The sequence below is a fragment of the Mobula birostris genome, chromosome 13 (genome assembly GCF_030028105.1).
Source record: "Mobula birostris isolate sMobBir1 chromosome 13, sMobBir1.hap1, whole genome shotgun sequence".
NCBI classification, from domain to species: Eukaryota; Metazoa; Chordata; class Chondrichthyes; order Myliobatiformes; family Myliobatidae; genus Mobula; species Mobula birostris.
The window spans coordinates 31783009-31803795 of NC_092382.1; the positions used below are offsets into that span (position 1 = coordinate 31783009).

At 47.9% G+C, this 20787-nt stretch overlaps 2 protein-coding genes across 13 annotated transcripts in view; both read left to right on the forward strand.

Moving 5' to 3' along the window:
• The window catches only part of LOC140208712 (uncharacterized), a 31662-nt gene extending 27485 nt beyond the window's left edge, over window positions 1-4177 (forward strand). Inside the window, exon 7 of one of the 2 annotated variants that reach the window (XM_072277593.1) lies at window positions 1339-3376. In XM_072277593.1, the coding sequence (XP_072133694.1) occupies window positions 1339-1406 (68 nt within the window). In that variant the 3' untranslated portion in view covers window positions 1407-3376. Of the gene's footprint in view, window positions 1-1338 lie in introns of both variants that reach the window. The other variant, XM_072277592.1, reaches the window with a different exon arrangement.
• LOC140208694 (NACHT, LRR and PYD domains-containing protein 3-like) overlaps window positions 1-12234 on the forward strand; it is a 247788-nt gene extending 235554 nt beyond the window's left edge. For 8 of the 11 annotated variants that reach the window (XM_072277559.1, XM_072277557.1, XM_072277560.1 and 5 more), the window contains 6 exons: window positions 4124-5879; window positions 6492-6578; window positions 6734-6904; window positions 7060-7230; window positions 7385-7552; window positions 7716-12234. In XM_072277559.1, coding sequence (XP_072133660.1) covers window positions 4124-5879; window positions 6492-6578; window positions 6734-6904; window positions 7060-7230; window positions 7385-7552; window positions 7716-7875 — 2513 coding nt within the window. In that variant the 3' untranslated portion in view covers window positions 7876-12234. The remainder of the gene's footprint in view (window positions 1-4123; window positions 5880-6491; window positions 6579-6733; window positions 6905-7059; window positions 7231-7384; window positions 7553-7715) is intronic. The other 3 variants (XR_011888875.1, XR_011888876.1, XM_072277561.1) reach the window with 3 other exon arrangements.
• The last annotated feature ends 8553 nt before the right edge of the window (window positions 12235-20787 follow it).

Genomic DNA, 20787 nt, shown 5'->3' on the forward strand with positions numbered 1-20787 from the left:
AGGCCTCTACGAGTTTGATAAACAGACATTCCAGTCAGTCAGAGATGAAACCACGGCGTTCTCCTTTCTGTAGGGCCGAATATCCTGGGATCTGACAAAACTGAAGGCAAACCATTCCCATTGGAACATCCAACTTCAGCAAGGGAAACCTCATACCTCCGATCCAAAGCGAAGCCGAGAGTTGTTGTTATTCCTCCAAAGCCCACAAGACATAGCAGCAGAATTAGGCCATTCAGCCCATCAGTCTGCTCCGCCATTCCATCATGGCTAATCCCAGATCCCAGTCAGCCCCATACACCTGCCTTCTCGCCATATCCTTTGATGCCCTGACCGATCAGGAACTTCTGCCTTAAATATACCCATGGACTCGGCCTCCACTGCAGTCTGTGACAGAGCATTCCACAGATTCAGTACTCTCTAGCTAAAGCAAAATCATCCTTACCAGTTCTAAAGAATCGCCCCTCAATTTTGAGGCTGTGCCCTCTAGTTCTGGATACCCACCCTATCTGGTCCTTTCAACATTTGGTAGGTTTCAAACACATTCCCTCGTATTCCTCAAAATTCCAGTGAGTACAGGTCCAAAGTTGCCAAAACACACCTCATATGTTAACCCCTTCATTCCCAGAATCATCCTCTTGAATCTCCTCTGGACCCTCTCTAATGACAACACATCTTTTCAGAGGTATGAGGCACAAAACTGTTGACAATACTCCAACTGCGGCCTGAATACCGTCTTGTAAAGGCTCAGCATTTATATTAGATGCATCATCGAACATTTACAACACTCTATTCCATCTGCCACTTTTTGCCCATTCTTCCAATTTGTCTCAGTCCTGTTGCAATCGCACTACCTACCCCTGCACCTATCTCTGTATCATCCTCAAACTTTCATTCCATCGTCTACATCATTGACAAACAATCTGAAAGCCAGTGGTCCCAATACTGATCCCTGTGGAACAGCACCAGTCACTGGCAGCCGACCAGAAAAGGCCCCTTTTATTCCCACTCGCTGCCTGTCAGTAATTCCGCGACACATGCCAGTATCTTTCCTGTGACGCCATAGATTTTTATCTGGTTAAGCAGACTCATGTGCGGCACCCTATCAAATGCCTTCTGAAATTCCAAGTAAATGCCATCCACTGACTCCTTTGTCCACCCTGCTTGTTACTTCCATAATGAATTCTAACAAAACCCACGCTAACTTACTTTGTCATTAGTCTCCAAGTACCTTGAAATCTCAACCTTAATAGGAGACTCCAACTCTTTCCCAATCACCGAGGTTTGGCTAACTGGCCTATAATTTTCTTTCTTTTGCCCTCTTCCCTTCTTAAAGAGTAGAGGTACAATTGCAATCTTCCAGTCCTCCAGGACCATGCCCGAATCAAGTGATTCTTCAAAGTTCATGACCAATGCATCCGTCAACTCTTCAGCATCCTCTCTCATGACTGTGGGATGTAGTCCATCTGGCACAGGTGACTTTGCACCTTAAGAGCTTTCAGTATGCCGAGAACTTTTTAATTTGTAATAGAATGGCACTCACTCCTACTGCCTGTCACTCGCAGACCACTTCACGCTGCTAGCGTCTTGCACAGTGAAGATATATGTAAAGTACACATTAAGTTATTCTGCCATTTGTTTGTCCACCATTACTATGTCACCAACATCATTTTCCAGTGTTCCAGTATCAACTCTCACTTCCTTCTTACTGTTTATATAACTGAAAAAAGTGTTTAGTGTTTATTATCCTGCTTTATATTATTGGCTTTTCTGCCCTCATATTTCATCTTTCCCCTTCTTATAGCTTTTTTAGTTGCCTTTTGTTGGATTTTAAAAGTTTTCTATTCATCCAACTTTCCCTCACGTTTGTTGTCTTGTATGCCCTTTCCTTGGCTTTTATGTAGTCTTTAAATTCCTTTGTCAACTATGGTGGCCTATACGTGCCACTTGAGAACTTCTGCCTCCGTAGCCCATATCTATCCTGCAACTTGTGACCTGTTCCCGGAAGCTTCAGCCATCTCAGCTCTGCCGTCATCTCCACTGGTATCCTTCTCCAATCTACCTGGGTAAGCTTCTCTCTCGTGCCTCTGTAATTCCCTTTATTCCATTGCGATACTGATACTGTAAGTTATGCTTCTCCCTCTCAAACTGCAGAATCAATTCATTCATTCATTCAAATGATGATCACTACCTCTTAAGGGTTCTTTTACATTAAGCTCCCTCATAGGATCAGGGTTATTGCACAACACCCAATCAAAGATAGCCCTTCCCTGAGTATTGCTAAGCACAAACTGCTCTAAAACGCTAACTCATCGGAATTCAGTAAAGTCCCTCTCTTGCGATCCAACTCCTGAAGTTTGTTTGATTTTCTTATTCCGCGAGCATATTGAAGTCCCCCATTACAATTGCGTCATCACATTTATTACATGCCTTTTCCAGCTCCCTTTGCAATCTCAACCCCACACCTTCGCTACTATTTGCAGGGCAATAAAGGATTCCCATAAATCTTTTTTTTTTAACCGTTGCGGATTCTTATGTCCACCCACAAAGATTCAACATTCTCTGACCCTATGCCATCACTTTTCTAAAGATGTGATTCTATCTCGAACCAACACAGCTACAATACCACCGCCTATGCCTTCCTGCCTGTCCTTTCGACAAGACGTACATCCTGTACCGTTAAGCTCCCAACTGTGGTCTTCTTTCAGCCACGACTCAGTGATGCCCGCAACATCATACCGACCAATCTCTAATTGCGCCAAGCGTTCGTCCAGCCTATTCCGAACGCTGTGCGCATTTAAATACAATGCGTTCAGTCCTGCATCTGCGTCCTTTTGAATTTAGTCTATGTGGTCCAATTGAACACTTTGCTCTGTCCAGATTTGAACCCAGTCATTGGCTTGTCCTTCCTTACATTCATGTTACACCCATCGTCTACTTGTAAACCTGCTGGTTCATCCACAACTCTATCGTCCGAGTTCCAATCCCCCTGACATTTTAGCTTAAAACACTCCCAACAGCTCCAGTAAATCTGCCCGTAAGAATATTGGTCCTCATCGGATTCACGTGCAGCCCATCCCTTTTCTACAGGTCTTACCTGCCCCAGAAGTGGTCCCAATTATCCAGAAATCTGAATCACTGCCCCCTGCTCCAAATCTTCAACCACAATTTCTCTGCCACCTCATTCTACTCTTATTTCCACTGTCAGGTGGCACAGGCAGCAATCCTGAGATGACTACATTTGAGGTCCTGCTTCTCAGCTTTTTACCTAACTCCCTATGTTCTGTTTTCCAGACCTCCTCCCTTTTCTCTTCCTATGTCGTCGGTACGAACGTTTGCCCCGACCTCTGGCTGCTCAACATTCTTTCTCAGGATACTGTGGACGCGTCCAGAAACATTTCGGACAAAGGCACCTGAGAGGCGAAGACCATCGGTGTTTCCATTTTCTGTCCACAGAATCGCCTCCCTGTCCCCCTGACTATAGAGTTCCCTATTATCGCTGCCATCCTCTTCAGCTTCCTGCTCTTCCGCACATCATCGGGGAATTGCCTGAGGTCATGTACCAGCTCCTCAGAGAATAAGAGACAGTAGACTAGTGCGGGGTGTGTTACATTGAGACTGGTACAGCCTGGAGAAGGAAACAGAAATAGTGTTCCTTTTCTGTGGCTCAGTACTGACAGCGTAATCCTAAAGGACTGTCAAGAACATGGGGTCCATTGTGAGAAAGGTAAAAGTCAGTAGAGCAAGTAGATGCCCCCCTCCCCCCACTGTTACCGTCTGCAGTGTTGCCCAGTTCAGCAGAAGCTGAGCAGTGAAAGCGGTGAAACCAGCCGCTCCACACAACACTCTCCTCTCCAGAATCATGTGTGCACTTGGTGCTCGCTGGAACACCGGGGAATCTGCAAACTACGAACAGAGGGGAGAGGAGAGCCTTTCACGGTGAAACTGAATCAGATCAGAAATGTTTCTGGGCCATCGTTCATTCTCAGACACTCTTAGCTCTGACCTCCCAATTTTACCCAAACAATGCCTTTAACAAGTTTTTTTATTTTTATTGAAGAAAAACTGTTGTGTGCTCCATGTTCATCAGATTGGGCATTGACAACCTATTTCTGTCCATCCAAAGATGTTCAACAGAAACACAAGGAGACTCTGCGGGCACAAACTGAAACACTGAGAGTGAACACGATCCTGATGAGGGAGAAGGTGAAGGTTTTCCAGCTGGTTGATCGATACGCTGAGCTCACGGTCATTTCTACTGTTCGAGATCGGAGACTGGTGGAACATGAGCTGCTGGCAAGAGGCAGAGACCACGAGGAGTGGAGAGAAAAACATCTCCGCGGACAGCTGGAAAAAATCCGCACTGATCAATTATTTACGAGGAGTTTTCTGCAAAAATTTAAAAGATCTGTCTTTGGAAACAAAACAGGCATGTCCGCAGCAGTGGCCGGAGTCCCGGGAATCGGGAAAACAACAATGGTACAAAAGATTGTTTATGACTGGGCCACGGGGAAAATATACCAACAATTCCAGTTTGTCTTCAGTTTCAAATTCCGAGATTTAAACTCCATTAACTGCAGAATAAACCTGAAGGAACTGATTCTGGATCAGTATCCTTACTTTGGGAATTCCCTGAGAGAGGTCTGGAAGAACCGGGAGGGATTACTGTTTATATTCGATGGATTGGATGAATTCAAACACAACGTCGACTTTGCTGACGGTCAGAGAGATACAGAACCCAAGCACCAGTGCCCAGATCCCGAGTGGTGGTGTGAGGTGTCTGACATTGTGTACAGTTTAATCCAGGGCAAGCTGCTCCCAGGGTGTTCAGTGCTGGTGACCACTCGCCCCACTGCGTTACATTTATTGGAAAAGGCAGACATCGGTGTCCGGGCTGAAATCCTGGGATTTGTTGGTGAGGAACGGAAGGAATATTTCTTCAGGCATTTTGAAGATCAGACGGTGGCAGAAGCTGTTTTCAAACACGTGAAGGAGAACGAGATCCTATACACCATGAGCTACAACCCCTCCTACTGCTGGATCCTCGCTCTGGCACTGGGCCCCTTCTTCACACAAAGAGTCAGGGACCCGCAGCGAGTTCCCAAGACCATCACCCAACTGTACTCCTACTATATTTACAACATCCTGAAAAACCACGGCCGTGAGATTGGGAACCCCCGTGATGTGTTACTCAGGGTTGGTCAGATGGCCTTCAGAGGAGTGTCCGCGAAGAAGATTGTGTTTACAGATGGAGATTTAATCAACTACAATCTGCAGCCTTCCCAGTTCCTGTCCGGGTTCCTGATGGAGCTTTTGGAGAGAGAGGATTCTGCCCAGAGCGTGGTGTACACATTCCCACACCTCACCATCCAAGAGTTTGTAGCTGCAGTCGCACAATTCCTGAATCCACATCCCGGGGATATCCTGAAATTCCTCACTGAAGCCCACAACACGACAGATGGGCGATTTGGGGTATTTCTCCGTTTTGTTGCTGGTCTCTCCTCTCCAATTACAACTCGTGGCCTGGAGGAGTTTCTGGGTCCATTTCCTCATCAAACAACCTGCCGGGTGATTGACTGGGTGAAGGAGGAGGTTAAACGCCAGAGTGGAAACACAAGGAGTGAAGCTGGTAAAAGGAGCCTCCTGAACACATTGCACTACCTGTTTGAGTCTCAGAATCGTGGACTGGCTCAGGCCGCACTGGGATCTGTGGAAACACTTTCATTCAGTGGAATGACACTGACCCCGATTGACTGCGCGGTCCTGTCTCATGCCATCGGACTCTGTGATACAATAAAACAGCTCGACCTGGAGAACTGCCACATTCAGTGTGAAGGAATCCAGCGGCTGGGACCCGGGCTGCACAAGTGCCAGGAGTTGAGGTAACTTGATTTATCTTTCACTGTGAGCTGTGAAAATGTTCCATTGTGTTGCTTCAATGTTAAGGGATTTGGTTAAAACTAGCAAAATCAGATTGTGATGAATTGTGACAAATGCCCGGGGATCAGTCAGTAATTCCCCAAGGACAGGAGGGTTCTGTGGTTCCTTGTGAAGGGATGTTGGAGACTTCATCAGATCAGTGAACAACGGCCATTGGTTTAATGGTAGTAAATCACAGGAATGGCCGTGTTTCTCGCTGCCTGTGACACGTCCATTGACAATGTTCCTTCTCACTGTTACCAACACTGACTGCAGCAGGTGGGTCAGAGATTCACACCCCCTTCCCAGTGAGGGACAAGAGACCGTCAGCAGACTGTCCCAGTGAGAAGGAAATAAATACCATTGTGAGATTGTCCTCCCCTGCCCTTCCCCGTGTGTGACTATCACCATCAGTCCACCTGTGTGACTGTGCTGACTACCAGATACCCAGAACCCATGGGCGCATCTCCACTCCCGATTGTGGGCCTCAGTTCAGACACACCCCTCCCGTACAATCTGTGGAAATATCCGCCGTTTGAATCACTTTGTTCATCAATTTGTCTGTTTGTGCTTAGACTTGGGGAGAATAAACTGGGAGATTCAGGAGTGAAAATGGTGTCTGCGGCTCTGAGGAACCTGGACTGTAAAATACAGACACTGGGGTAAGTACCAGACTGTGGGAGATTGTGTTTACAGTCACTGGGTGTCTGACACTGAACATTATTGTGATCATTAAATGTGTTACTTATAAATACTGGGGATTTGTACCATCTCCTGTCTCTCTGTGTCCCTCACCCTCACTCTCTCTCACCTACAGTCTGGACAAAGTCGGTCTCACAGATTCTGGTGCCGAGGATCTCGCCTGCGCTCTCAGTACAAACCCATCACTGACGGAGCTGAACCTGGGTTTTAATAAACTTGGAGATTCAGGAGTGAAACTGGTGTCTGCGGCTCTAAGGAACCCGGAGTGTAAAATACAGAAACTGTGGTAAGTACCAGACTGTGGGAGATTGTGTTTACAGTCACTGGATGTCTGACACTGAACATTAATGTGATCAGTAATTGTGTTACTGATAAACACTGGGGATTTGTACCGTCTCCTGTCTCTCTGTGTCCTTCACCCTCACTCTCTCTCATCTCCAGGCTGGGCGGTGTTTGCCTTAAAGACTCTGGTGCCGAGGATCTCGTCTCCGCTCTCAGTACAAACCCATCACTGACGGAACTGGACCTGGGTTTTAATAAACTGGGAGATTCAGGAGTGAAACTGGTGTCTGCGGCTCTGAGGAACCCGGAGTGTAAAATACAGAAACTGTGGTAAGTACCAGACTGTGGGAGATTGTGTTTACAGTCACTGGGTGTCTGACACTGAACATAATGTGATCAGTAATTGAGTTACTGATAAACACTGGGGATTTGTACCGTCTCCTGTCTCTCTGTGTACTTCACCCTCACTCTCTCTCATCTCCAGGCTGGACAGTGTCGGTCTCACAGATTCTGGTGCCGAGGATCTCGTCTCCGCTCTCAGTACAAACTCATCACTGACGGAGCTGGAGCTGGGATTAAATTCGCTGACAGACCGATCTGTCCCCGCTCTCCGCCGCCTCATACTGACCCTCCCGAGTCTGGAGTGGATCTGGTGAGTATTTGTGTTAATGTTCAATGTGATAAAATATCAGCGAATCCGCGGGTTTTCTGGTGATATTTGTCTGCGAGTGCTGTTGAAACATTAACCCCAGTCCCCTGTTACCGACACTGTTATATAATCTGTTTATTTCGTCTTTATTTCCCTGCTGTTTCAGGCTGGGGAACAATGAGTTCAGTGAGACTGGGGAGAAGGAACTGAGATCTCTGCAGGAACCCAGACCCGGACTGACAGTGACCGTTGGAACATCTGAATGTGTGAACATCCCCGCCCGCGGGATGGGGTCATTTTGGCCGATTCCCCGCCCTCCCCTTTAACTCCTGCCCTTACCTTTAATGGCCGCGCGCCGGCTTTAATTCCCAACGTTTCTGACGGAGCTGACTCCCGTTCAGCGCTCTGTGACTTCGGAAGCGGTCCCTCAGTGACGTATTTCCGCCTGTTGTCCAACGGCACAGCTTCCGCCGGATGTGCGTGTTCGAGACTCCCCCACGTGAGACCCCGGGGAATTACACAGACAGGAAGAGACCGGTGGCCGGGGCTCAGTCTGGGAAACCGGTGTCCCGGGGTGGGATTATCCCGGGAGAGAATCCTTTTGCTCCCTTTGCTGAGGACGGTGCATTCGGCTGTCTGGCTGATATAATGATGTTAAATTGACAAATACCTCGGCAGTGACCCTGGATCTGCAGCGATCTCGGACACGACCCTAAAGTGTGATTTTGTAATCATCGGTTCCCCGATGCAGAGTGACGGTGAGAAACGGGACTGATTATTCAACCAGTCTCTCATTGTCACCGGACAGTTAACTGTGTGTGACTGTGAGTGAATCGGGAGCAGCTTATTTATTTTCGCACGTCAGCAGCTCACACATTGTTTAATTTACATTTGTCCTGATGAAATCAATAAACCGCTGTAACTGCCTGTCTTGGTGTTGGACTCGAGTCTCACTAGAGGAGAAACAGTGACCTGGGGTTCCTGCTGCCCCCCGCACCCGGTGTACTGCAAGAATGGGTCTGAGCTCCTCACACTGGTACAGCAGCCTCTCAGCTCCAAGCTCAGGGATGTCAGTAAAATAGTGTCTGGTCCCCAGGATCTCTTCACTCCCCATCCCCATCCAGGCTGACCACTGCTTCCTCATTCCCCAGATACTTACACTACCCTGACCTCCACCTCCCTGCGCACTCTCCTTGCTCTCGCAGAAAAAAAAACGACAAAGGAGATCAGAAAATGCAAACACGGGGAAATCTGCAGATGCTGGAAATTCAAGCCACACACACAAAATGCTGGTGGAACTCAGCAGGTCCGGCAGCACCTATAGGAAAAGGTACGGTTGACGTTTCGGGCCGAGACCCTTCGTCAGGACTAACTGAATGAAGAGATTTGAGAGGGGGAGGGGGAGATTCAAAATGATTGGAGAAGACAGGAGGGGGAGGGATGGAGCTGAGAGCCGGAAAGATGTTTGTCAAAATGGATACAAGGCTGGAGAAGGGAGAGGATCGTGGGATGGGAGGCCAAGCGAGAAAGAAAGGGGGAGAGGAGAGGCAAGGAGTTATAGTGAGAGGGACAGAGGGAGAAAAAAGAGAGGGGAAACAAAAGAAAAAAACATAAAAGATTATAAATAAATAAATAAACAAGGGATGGTGTAGAAAGGGGTGGTGGGGCATTAACGGGTTTGAGAAGTCAATGTTCATGCCATCAGTTTGGAGGCTACCCACTCAGAACATAAGATGTTCTTCCAACCTGAGTATGGCTTCATCTTGACAGGAGAGGAGGCCGTGGACAGACATACAAGAATGGGAAGGGGACGTGGAATTAAAATGTGTGGCCACTGGGAGATCCTGCTTTCTCTGGCGACAGAGTGTGGGTGTTCAGCGAAACGGTTTCCCAGGCTGCGTCGGGTCTCGCCGATATATAGAAGGCCGCATCGGGAGCACCGGACGCAGTATATCACCCCAGTCGACTCACAGGTGAAATGTCGCCTCACCTGCAAGGACTGTCTGTGGCCCTGACTGTCCCATCACACACTCCCGGGGTCGGACACAAAATGAATCTCCCTCCACTCCATCCCATCACAAACTCCCGGGGTCAGACACAGAGTGAATCTCCCTCCGCACCGTCCCATCACACACTCCCGGGGTCAAACACAGAGTGAATCTGCCTCCACACCGTCCCATCACAGACTCCCGGGGTCAGACACAGAGTGAAGCTCCCTCCACACCGTCCCATCACACACCCCCGGGGTCAGACACAGAGTGAATCTCCCTCCGCACCGTCCCATCACACACTCCCGGGGTCAAACACAGAGTGAATCTGCCTCCACACCGTCCCATCACGGACTCCCGGGGTCAGACACAGAGTGAAGCTCCCTCCACACCGTCCCATCACACACCCCCGGGGTCAGACACAGAATGAATCTTCCTCCACACCGTCCAGTCTCGCCCTCTCGGGGTCAGACACAGAGTGAATCTCCCTCCGCACCGTCCCATCACACACTCTCGGGGTCAGACAGGGAGTGAAGCTCCCTCCACACCGTCCCGTCACACACTCCCGGGGTCAGACACAGAGTGAATCTCCCTGCCCACCGTCCCATCACACACTCCCGGGGTCAGACACAGAGTGAATCTCCCTCCCCACCGTCCCATCACACACTCCCGGGGTCAGACACAGAGTGAATCTCCCCCCGCACCGTCCCGTCACACACTCCCGGGGTCAGACACAGAGTGAATCTCCCTCCCCACCGTCCCATCACACACTCCCGGGGTCAGACACAGAGTGAATCTCCCTCCGCACCGTCCCATCACACACTCCCGGGGTCAGACACAGAGTGAATCTCCCTCCCCACCGTCCCATCACACACTCCCGGGGTCAGACACAGAGTGAATCTCCCCCCACACTGTCCCATCACACACTCCCGGGGTCAGACACAGAGTGAATCTCCCCCCACACCGTCCCATCACACACTCCCGGGGTCAGACACAGAGTGAATCTCCCTCCACACCGTCCCATCACACACTCCCGGGGTCAGACACAGAGTGAATCTCCCTCTTCACGTCCCATCACACACTCCCGGGGTCTGGCACAGAGTGAAGCTCCCTCTGCACTGTCCAATCTTGCCATCTCCTGCCCAGACATGGAGAAAAGGTCTCTGTAGAGTGAAATATATCAGCTAAATTCTCAAGTTGAAACGGATTAGTGAGGACACTCTCAGCTCGTAGCACAGGGACCACGGCCCCCTCCCCCCCCCCCCACACACACACCAGAGGAATCTCTGTAGAGAAGGTCAGAGGGGCAGGAAGAGAAGTAGTGTAACGAAGGGGTGCACGGAGTGGGCAAAGGTGTGAGGGGGCACACACGGGCAGGGGAGTACAGGTCGATATTAGAACCCCTGCAGTTAACAATCACATTTGATTTCTAGGGTCCAGAAGTAGCTGAGGATGAAATCGAAGATGAGGAAAATTTTGCAAAACCGGGACCCCACCCCTTCCCGTCCTCTCCCACCATCCGCACTCCTAGGAGGACGCGGTCCCTTCCAGTCCGCTCACACGGGGCACGCTCCCAATCAAACTCCACCCTTGCCTATTCATCCCCATCGCCTGAACTCCAAATGGACCCCACCCCTTCTCATTCCTTCCCATCTTCCGCACACCCAATGGACCCAGTCCTTGCCGTTCACTCCCAATGGGACCCACCCCTTCCCGTTCACACCCAATGGGACCCACCCCTTCCTATTCACGCCCACTATCTGCCTCCCAATGGGGCTCCTTCCAGTTCATTTTCAACGGGTCTGTGAACCTGGAAACTGGCGGGGACGCCCGAATTCCGTGTTTGACAGAACTCAGGGCGGCGTTTACGGAATTTGACATGGACGCCGATGGGTTTATTAGTTACAAGGAAAGTCGAGGGTCGTGTGGATGTTGACGACTTTGCAAAACGGACTATGTTCCTTCTCCTGGCGGAGGAGGTGGATATTATCGGACTTCAGGAACTTCTGCACACCTTCCTGAAGATGGTAGGAGGTGAGGGAGGTTTATGGTGTGAAGGGATCCAGGAGTGTCCACATTAACTGTTTGAAGAGTTACAGGAGAGTCATTTATCATTGATGGTTTGTTTTGAAGAGAGACAGAGAGAGAGACAAAGAGTGATGGTTGGACTGTCACGGGAGCTAACTTTGGAGATAATACTGAACAGCTCGAAGGTGCTCGACAGGACATTATTGATGTTAATTCCAAGGACTTGTTGCTTGCTTACATGTCCTCACAGACAAAGGTAGGAGGGACTCTTTGAATGACAGGTGATGCTTAGCACAGGGAAATAAATAGGAGGTCAGATAATACAAACCTCAGACACATGATCGGGACACTAAATGAGCTTTGTGGTGCCCACAGAGAAAGTGGGTTTTTGGAGGACCGATCAGGCAGATCGATCCAAGTGCTCTGCCAGTGAAGATTCAAAGGCAAGACCGGTGGGGAGTTGTCTATGTATCCGACCCTGGCCTGGGTAGACAGCTCAACCACACCGAAGTACGGTCCTCTTTGTTGTTAGTTCACAGTCAGTGACTTGTGAAGGATTTCGGAGGACAGCAAGAAAATCGACGGCAACAGCTCACCTCAAGACTCAACTCTCTCTCTCTCTCTCTCTCTCTCTCTCTCTCTCTCTCTCCATCGCCATCTCCATCGCCATTCAACTAAATTCCACGAACTGAACTGAACTTTACTCAATATCGTAAGACTGTATCTTTTTACCCCTAGACCTAAAGAAGCTTGGTTTTTCACACGTATATATATTCCACACTTACTTACATCTACTTATTGCTACCCTGTTTGATTTATGTTCACTTAGTTTTCTGTATTGTGTAGTTATTAATAAATATTATTAGTTTCTAGCAATACTAGACTCCAAAGTGGTTTCTATTTCTGCTGGTACTTTATTCCTGTCATGGGGTACGTGACAAAATTGGGGCCTATGTCCGCGATATGAACAAATCGGTCGGGAGGCTGGTTTGAATTGATTGGGAAAAATCCCTTTTGATTTGGAATTTTGATTTGGTTGTGTGGAAAAACAGCAGAAATGGAAGTTTCGGGATTTCTGGAACCGCCAGACCCCGTGTCCGTGAAGAAGGCTAGAAAATATGAGTTGCGGGACCTTGCTAAAGAAGTGAATGTAAAGAGAGGTATGATGAAAGCAGAAATTCAAAGGAAAATAGCTGAATATTATGTCTCTATACAGACACTTGAAGAGGGGAAGTTAAGGAGGTTTCCTGTAGTGAATGAGGAGGTGGAGGTACACCTGGAACAGTTAAAGTTAGAGAGGTTGAAATTGTAGATGAGAGAGGCAGAGAAACAGAGAGCGTTTGAAAGGGAGGGATGGCAACAGAACGCTCAGGTGGTGAACCGTGAGGAGAAGTTTAGTGTCAGTCGGGAAGTTAGGTTAGTGCCTCCATTTGATGAAGCAGAAATTGATAGGTATTTCCTACATTTCGAGAAGGTGACCCGTAATCGGGAGTGGCCGCGGGAGCAGTGGGCGGTGTTACTACACAGTGTGGTAAAGGGAAAGGCCCAGCAAGCATATGCAGCCCTGTCTCTTGAAGACGCAAAAGATTATGATAAAGTGAAGGATGCTGTGTTTAAGGCTTATGAGTTAGCCCCGGAGGCCTACAGCCAAAGGATTCGAGGTTTGAGAAAATCCTGGAACCAAACGTATCTGGAGTTTGCCCATGAGAAACGCGTATACTTTCATCGGTGGTGTGCTTCAAAAGAGGAAAATGAGAATACTGGTAACTTGAAGAATTTAATATTGATTGAAGAGTTTAAAAACTGCGTCTCGGCGGAGATAAGAACGCACTTAGATGGAAAAGGGGCAGCGACACTGTCAGAAAATGCTAAGTTAGCAGCCGAATATGCTCTAACTCATAAAGTTAAGTTTTTCCCCACTGAGATTAACCCACAAGGGAGTAGAGATAATCCACAGGCTAAACCAGAGAGTAAACCGGGGATTAGTGATAAAACTAAGGAGGAAGGGAAGCAGTCGGGGAGAAAATTTCCCAGTTTTAAGTGTTACTCTTGTGGAAAACCTGGCCATGTGGCGTCAAATTGTTTTGCTGCGAAAAGGGGAAAAGGAAAGGAGAAAGAGAAAACCCCAACTGCCGGCGTTCAGACGGTTAAAATATAAGAGGGACTCGAGAGATTTATTTAAGAAGGGTTTGTGTCTGTGAAGGAGGGGTCAAACCCAGTCCCAGTTAGAATATGGAGAGGTACTGGAGCTTTCCAGTCACTGATATAAAATAATGTTTTGGAATTCGGTGCTGAGACAGACACTGGGAAAGTAAACATCTTTAAGGGCCTTGGAAAAGGAACAGAGGTCGTGCCTTTGCATAAGATAATCTTGAAATGTGACTTGGTAACGAAACCAGTCAGAAAAGGGGTCCAATCTGAACTACGGATAGACCATGTTGATATCTTACTCGGTAATGACTTTGCAGGTGGGGATATTTATCCAGCAGTTCAGCTCACAAGTAAGCCTGCTGCTGCTGAGGACCCGCCCAGAGACGCTGATGTGTATCCCGCATGCGCAGTGGCACAGAAAGGCTGCTGCTGCTAATATTGATTTATCCGAGACTTTCCTACCGTCCTTATACCAACAGGATTTAGGGGTAGTAAGGCTGAGGAAAGCAAGGAGGAGAGAAAAGACCTGTCCTTGTCAAGGAAGGAGTTCATAGAGGAGCAAAATAGAGATCTAGAAATTGTGGATTTAAAAGAGACAGCTCTCCCTGAGGAGGAAATTCAGAAAGAAACAATGGGGTATTATCTTAAGGATGGGGTGTTGATGAGGACGTGGAGACCAGCCACTGTGCCTGCCATTGAGGATTGGGCTATTGTGCACCAGGTGGTGGTTCCAAAGGTTTGCAGGGTTGAATTTTTAAACCTGGCCCATAAGATGCCTTCAGGGAGACATTTTGGAGTAAAGAAGACGGTGCACAGGATCATGAGGGAGTTTTATTGGCCTAACGTGAGGAAGGATATTGTCAATTACTGTAGAGGGTGTCATACGTGTCAGGTGGTGGGAAAACCTAACCAGGCCATTCCAAAAGCCCCACTTCGGCCAATCCCTGCTTTTGGTGAACCTTTTCCCGGGTCATAGTGGATTGTGCAGGCCCTTTGCCAAAGACTGCAGCTGGTCACCAGTATTTGTTAGCAATAATGTGTGCTGCATCTAGGTTTCCGAAAGCTGTGCCTCTCAGAAACATCCTGGTCAAGACTGTGGTAAAAGCACTCAGCAAGTTTTTTGCACTGGCAGGTTCACCCAAAGAAATTCAATCCGACCAGGGCAGCAACTTCAATTCAAAAATGTTCCAGCAAGTAGTGCCTGAGCTGGGAGCTCAACAGATTGTGTCATCTGCCTATCACCCGGAGTCTCAAGGGGCTCTGGAGAGGTTTCATTCCACTTTAAAAACTATGATTAAGACCTACTGCCATGAGAATGAGAAGGGCTGGGATGAGGGGATACACTTACTACTTTTTGCTGTGAGGGACACTATTCAAGAGTCCCTGGGGTTCAGCCCGTTTGAACTCATTTTCGGCCATAGGCCCAAAGGACCTTTGCCCCTGCTCAGAGAGCAATGGTCTAACCCAGACGTGTGTGTCGGCGTGTTAGACTATGTTTTAAAATTCCGAAAAAAGGCTTAACAAGGCCTGCGACCTTGCCAGGAAGAATCTGCAGCACTCCCAAATTAAAATGAATCAGTGGTTTGATAAGAGAGCGAGGGAGCAAGTGTTTGAAGTGGGAAACAAAGTACTGGCAACACACATCAAAGTTGCTGGTGAATGCAGCGGGCCAGGCAGCATCTCTAGGCAGAGGTGCAGTCGACGTTTCAGGCCGAGACCCTTCGTCAGGACTAACTGAAGGAAGAGTGAGTAAGAGTCAGTAACAAAGTACTACTGCTTCTTGTGTCCAACCCCCTCCAAGCAAAATTCCATGGGCCATACTGCATAGTGAAGAAAATTGATTCTTTGAATTACGATATTGAAATTCCTGACAGGAGGAAGGCCACGCAGTTTGTTCATGTTAATATGTTGAAACCGTATCATGAGTCTGAGGTGGTATCAGTAGGTATGACCACGAAAACAAGGGGGGGGCTGAGGAATTTGTTAAAGAGGAGAAAAATCGTTTCACTAAACTGAGTATCGTGTCCACGAGACTTACAAATTCCCTTATCTTAAAAAAACCTTACTGATAAGGTTGGTCACACACAACCTACAGGAATTCTGCAGATGCTGGAAATTCAAGCAACACATATCAAAGTTGCTGGAGAACGCAGCAGGCCAGGCAGCATCTCTAGAAAGAGGTACAGTTGATATTTCAGGCTGAGACCCTTCGTTGGCCATTTGGGGCCTGCACAAAGAGAGCAATTGCAGGAGCTCATTAAGAAACATAAAGATTTATTTCCTGACAAAGCAAGACGATCCACCGGGGCAGTGCATGATGTCATTCTGAATTCAGCTCAGCCCATTAAACAGCATCCTTACAGAATGAACTTCAGGAAAAAATAGAGAAGTTGAAAAAGAGATCGGGTACATGCTAGCAATCGGTATTATTAGGCCATCTACCTCAGACTGGGCGTCACCATGCGTCCTTGTACCTAAGCCGGACGGTACCATGAGATTCTGTACTGACTACCAGAAAATTAATGCCATAACCAAGACGGATGCTTATCCTATCCCCAGAGTGGATGACTGTGTTGATAAAGTGGGAAAGGCTAAGTACCTCACGAAGATTGATCTGTTGAAGGGATACTGGTGTGTTCCATTGACCGACAGGGCCAGAGAGATCTCAGCGTTTGTTACACCCTCAGGGCTGTATGAATACAATGTTTTGCCCTTCGAGATGAAAAATGCACCAGGGACATTTCGGAGAATGACCAATTCGGTGATTAAAGGGTTAGAAAACACAGAGGCCGGTATTGATGACCTGGTGGTCTGGAGTGACACATGGGAAGAACATAATGCAGCAGTAGAGCAACTGTTTGATAGACTTTCCAAGGCCAATCTTACGGTGAGCCTGGCTAAAAGTGAGTTTGGCCATGCCATGGTCACATATCTGGGGTATCCGGTGGGCCAAGGCCAGCTGGCTCCCGTACAGGCCAAGCTTCAACCCATTGCTGAAGTTTCTGTTCCAACTAGCAGGAAAGCTTTGAGAAGGTTTTTAGGGATGGTTGGGTATTATCGAAAATTCTGTAAGAACTTTGCTGGCATTGCTCTCCCCGTAACAAAGCTCTTAGGGAAGAGTGAAAGGTTTTCATGGAGTGATCTTTGCCAGGAGGCGTTTGAACATTTGCAAACCATCCTGTGTTATCAACCTGTGCTCAAAGCGCCGGATTTCTCGAAGCCATTCTCAATCGCCACAGATGTTAGTGACGAAGCTGCTGGGGCAGTACTGTTACAGAAGGGTGCGGATGATATTGAACACCCAATAGCTTATTTCTCAAAGAAATTTAATGTACACCAGAAAAATTATTCAACTGTTGAAAAGGAGTTATTGGCACTTATTCTGGCCTTACAACATTTTGAAGTTTATACTTGCCCTGCCAAAAGACCTCTTTTGATTTACACAGATCACAATCCGCTGATATTTTTAAATAAAATGAAAGATAAAATAGGAGGTTGTTAAATTGGAATCTAGTATTGCAGGAATTTGATTTGGTAATAAAACATGTAAAAGGTACTGATAACATCATAGCTGATTGCTTATCCCGATGTTAAGTTGAAAACTGTACACATTTTTGCTTTGTCATCTGATGTTTTTTTTTCCCTGTATTGTTTAAAACCCTGTGATGGACATTTAAACAAAAAAATCGTCTTCGACATTTTTTTCCCTTGAGGAAGGGGAGCAGGAGGGGATCCAGGGCTGCCCTATTAACTGTTTGGAGAGAGACATTTATCATTCATGGTTTGTTTGGAAAGGAGCGAGAGACAGAGTTATTCACCACCAATATGTTGCTTTTGAAAAGAGAGAGAGAGACGAAGATTAACGGTTGGACTGTCACTTTAAGGCATTGGAAGTAACTTTGGATTTTTACTGAGTTTGGAGTTGGAGACAGCACCGAGCAGCTCGAAGGTTGCTATGGTGACCGAAGGCTGGTTGTTGATGTTACTTTCAAGGACATGCTGCCTGCTTGCACTCCTTTACAAAGGCGGGAGGGACTCTTTGAATGACAGGTGATGCTCAGCCTGGTGAAATAAATGAGAGGTCAGATAATACAGACCTCAGGACAGATGATCTGGACACTGAGTGAGCATTGTTGGCCGCAGAGAAAGTGGGTTTTGGAGGATCGATCAAGCGGATCGATCCAAATTGCTATTCCATCGGTGAAGAAGGGGTTGACTGGTGGGGAGTTGTCTATGTGGCCACCCTCGCCTGGGTGATAGCCCCACCACAGAAAACCAGTGCCCCTGTTAAAGTCACAGTCGGTGACTTGTGAAGGATTTCGGAGGACGACGAGAAGATCGACGGCATCAGCTCACCTGAAGACTCAACTCACTCTCTCTCTCTCTCTTTCCCTGTCTCTCTCTCTCTCTGTCTATCTCTCTGTCTCTCTCTCTCTCTGTCTCTCTCTTTCTCTCTGTCTCTCTCTCTCTCTCTCTCTCTGTCTCTCTCTCTGTCACTCTCTCTCTCTCTGACTCTCTCTCTCTCTGTCTCTCTCTCCATCACTACTCAACTAAATACCACGAACTGAACTGAACTTTACCCAACGTCGTAAGACTGTATCTTTTTACCCCTAGACTTAAAGAAGCTTGGTTTTCATACACAAATATTCCACACTTACTTTTATATATAATCATTGCTAACCCGTTTGATTTATCTACATTGATATTACTGTATTGCGTAGTTACTAATAAATATTAGTAGTTTTTAGCAATACGAGACTCCAAAGTGTTTTCCATCTCTGCTGGTTCTTTATCCCCGTCACGGGGTCCGTGACAGTGTTAAGAGAGACTGGGCTAGGGATAATGACAAGGGACGAAAGAGACAGGAAAGGAGATGGGAAGGGAGCGAGACAGGCGAGAAGATGACGGGAAAGGGAGAGGGCGAGAGAAGACAGAGAGAGAGACGGAGGGGAGAGAAAGATAGGAGGAAAGGCATGCCATGGAGCCGTACTGTGGGAGAAAGAAACCAGGGAGAGAGCGAGAGACAGGTGAGAGAGTGGTCGGGAAGGGAGGCTGGGGGAGGAAGAGAGAGACTGGGTAAAAGCGAGAGGCAGATTTGGGGATAGAAAGAATGGGTAGAGGAAGAATCTCAGAGATAGAGACTAGAGGGGAGAGTGGAGAAGCGAGACGGGAGAGAGGCCAGTGAGGTAGGAGAGAGCAACGGGGACAGAGTGATCGGGATAGAAGGATCTTGGGTGGAGAGAGAGAGGACGGGGTGATGAGAGATTTCGGATGTGTAGAGAGGCCGGAGTTGGGGGAGGGCTAAGAGAGTGCTGGGGAGAGACAGGTGGGTGGGGAAGACAGACTGGAAGGAGTAGAGACAGGGAGAGAGCGAGACTGGAAAGAGACAGAGTGAGGAGAGACAGGGCACTGTGTACGGCGGGAAGGGGGAGAACGAGTCTGGGGAGAGCGAGATGGGGGTGTAAAGAGAGACTGCGATGAGAAAGAGACCGGGGTTTGGCAGAGAGACGGAAGAGAGAAACTGTGGGCGCGGGAAAAATTCTGTGATGATTGTGTGTGGGGAAGTAGAGTCAAAATCCAGGAAAAAAAATGTACCGTGAGGGGCTAGAGGCTTTCAAACACGCAGATTGCAGATCCTCCATTGTAATGTGTTCCCAAATCACCCAAACCTTTCCGTCTTGGTGACTCCTCCCACTGAGCCCACTCCTTCCAACCCGCATCCACGATCTCCCTCACTCCAAACCTTCTTAGGGATATGTAAAGGGAAAAACGATAACGACGGAGATAACGTTATCAATGGATCGGGGTGAAAGGGGACCCTGTAAGGCTGCAATTGTGCGGCATCACGGCAGCATAGTTATTTCCGCGAGGTTACCAGGTGCAGGCAAAAACTAAGAGGAAACATAACTGACTGTATTTCCCGTTTCTGACTGTATTAATGATAAGACTCTTGGCAGTGTGGAGGTTCAGAGGGATCTTGGGGTCCGAGTCCATGGGACACTCAAAGCTGCTGTGCAGGATGACTCTGTGGTTAAGAAAGCATACAGTGCATTGGCCTTCATCAATCGTGGGACTGAGTTTAAAAGCCGGGTGTTAATATTGCAGCTAGAGAGAACCCTGGTCTGACCCCACTTAGAGCACTGTGCTCAGTTCTGGTTGCCTCACTACAGGAAGGATGTGGAAACCATAGAAAGGATGCAGAGGAGTTTGCTAGGATTGCCTGGATCAGGGAGCATGCCTTATGAGAATAGGTTGAGTGAACCCGGCCTTTTCTCCTTGAAGCGACGGAGGATGAGAGATGACCTGACAGAGGTATATAAGATGATAAGAGGCCTTGTTCGTGTGGATAGTCAGAGGCTTTTTCCCAGGGCTAACATTGCTAGCACGAGAGGGCACAGTTTTAAGGTGCTTGGAAGTAGGTACAGAGGAGTTGTCAGGGGTAAGTTATTTTTTATGCAGAGAGTGGTAAGTGCGTGGAATGGGCCGCCGGCGATGGTGGTGGAGGCAGATACAATAGGGTATCTTAAGAGACTCCTGGAAAGGTACACGAGCTCAGACAAATAGAGGGCTAAGGGTAACGCTAGGTAATTTCTAAAGTAAGGAGATGTTCGGCACAGAATTATGGGCCGAAGGGCCTGTATCGTGCTGTAGGTTTTCGATGTGTCTATGTATTTCCCGTTTCCCTGACAGATGGCAATCTTCTGCTGGAATAGTCTTACAGGACAACTCTGCGCAAACATACAGATGTAAGCACCCTCTTAAACTGCCTGACGATGCTTATTATCAACGGCAGCTTATCCTGACATGCCAACCCCTGATACATTTACACTGCACCGCCCGATACACTGAAACATCTCAGCCGAGCAATCACCAAAAGCCCCTTTCCGTGTGTAACAGAGCAGAAACTCTTTCCTTAACCGGACGCATCTATAATGACCCAGAGGGCGTAGTGGCAGAAGTGTTTTTGAATGCAGAACAGAATGAGCGATTTAAATTGCCGAACTCAATTCCTCATGTCACTAGAGCCATCAAAACCCCTGCAACTTCTGAACCGCTGGAACCCGTGCTGCA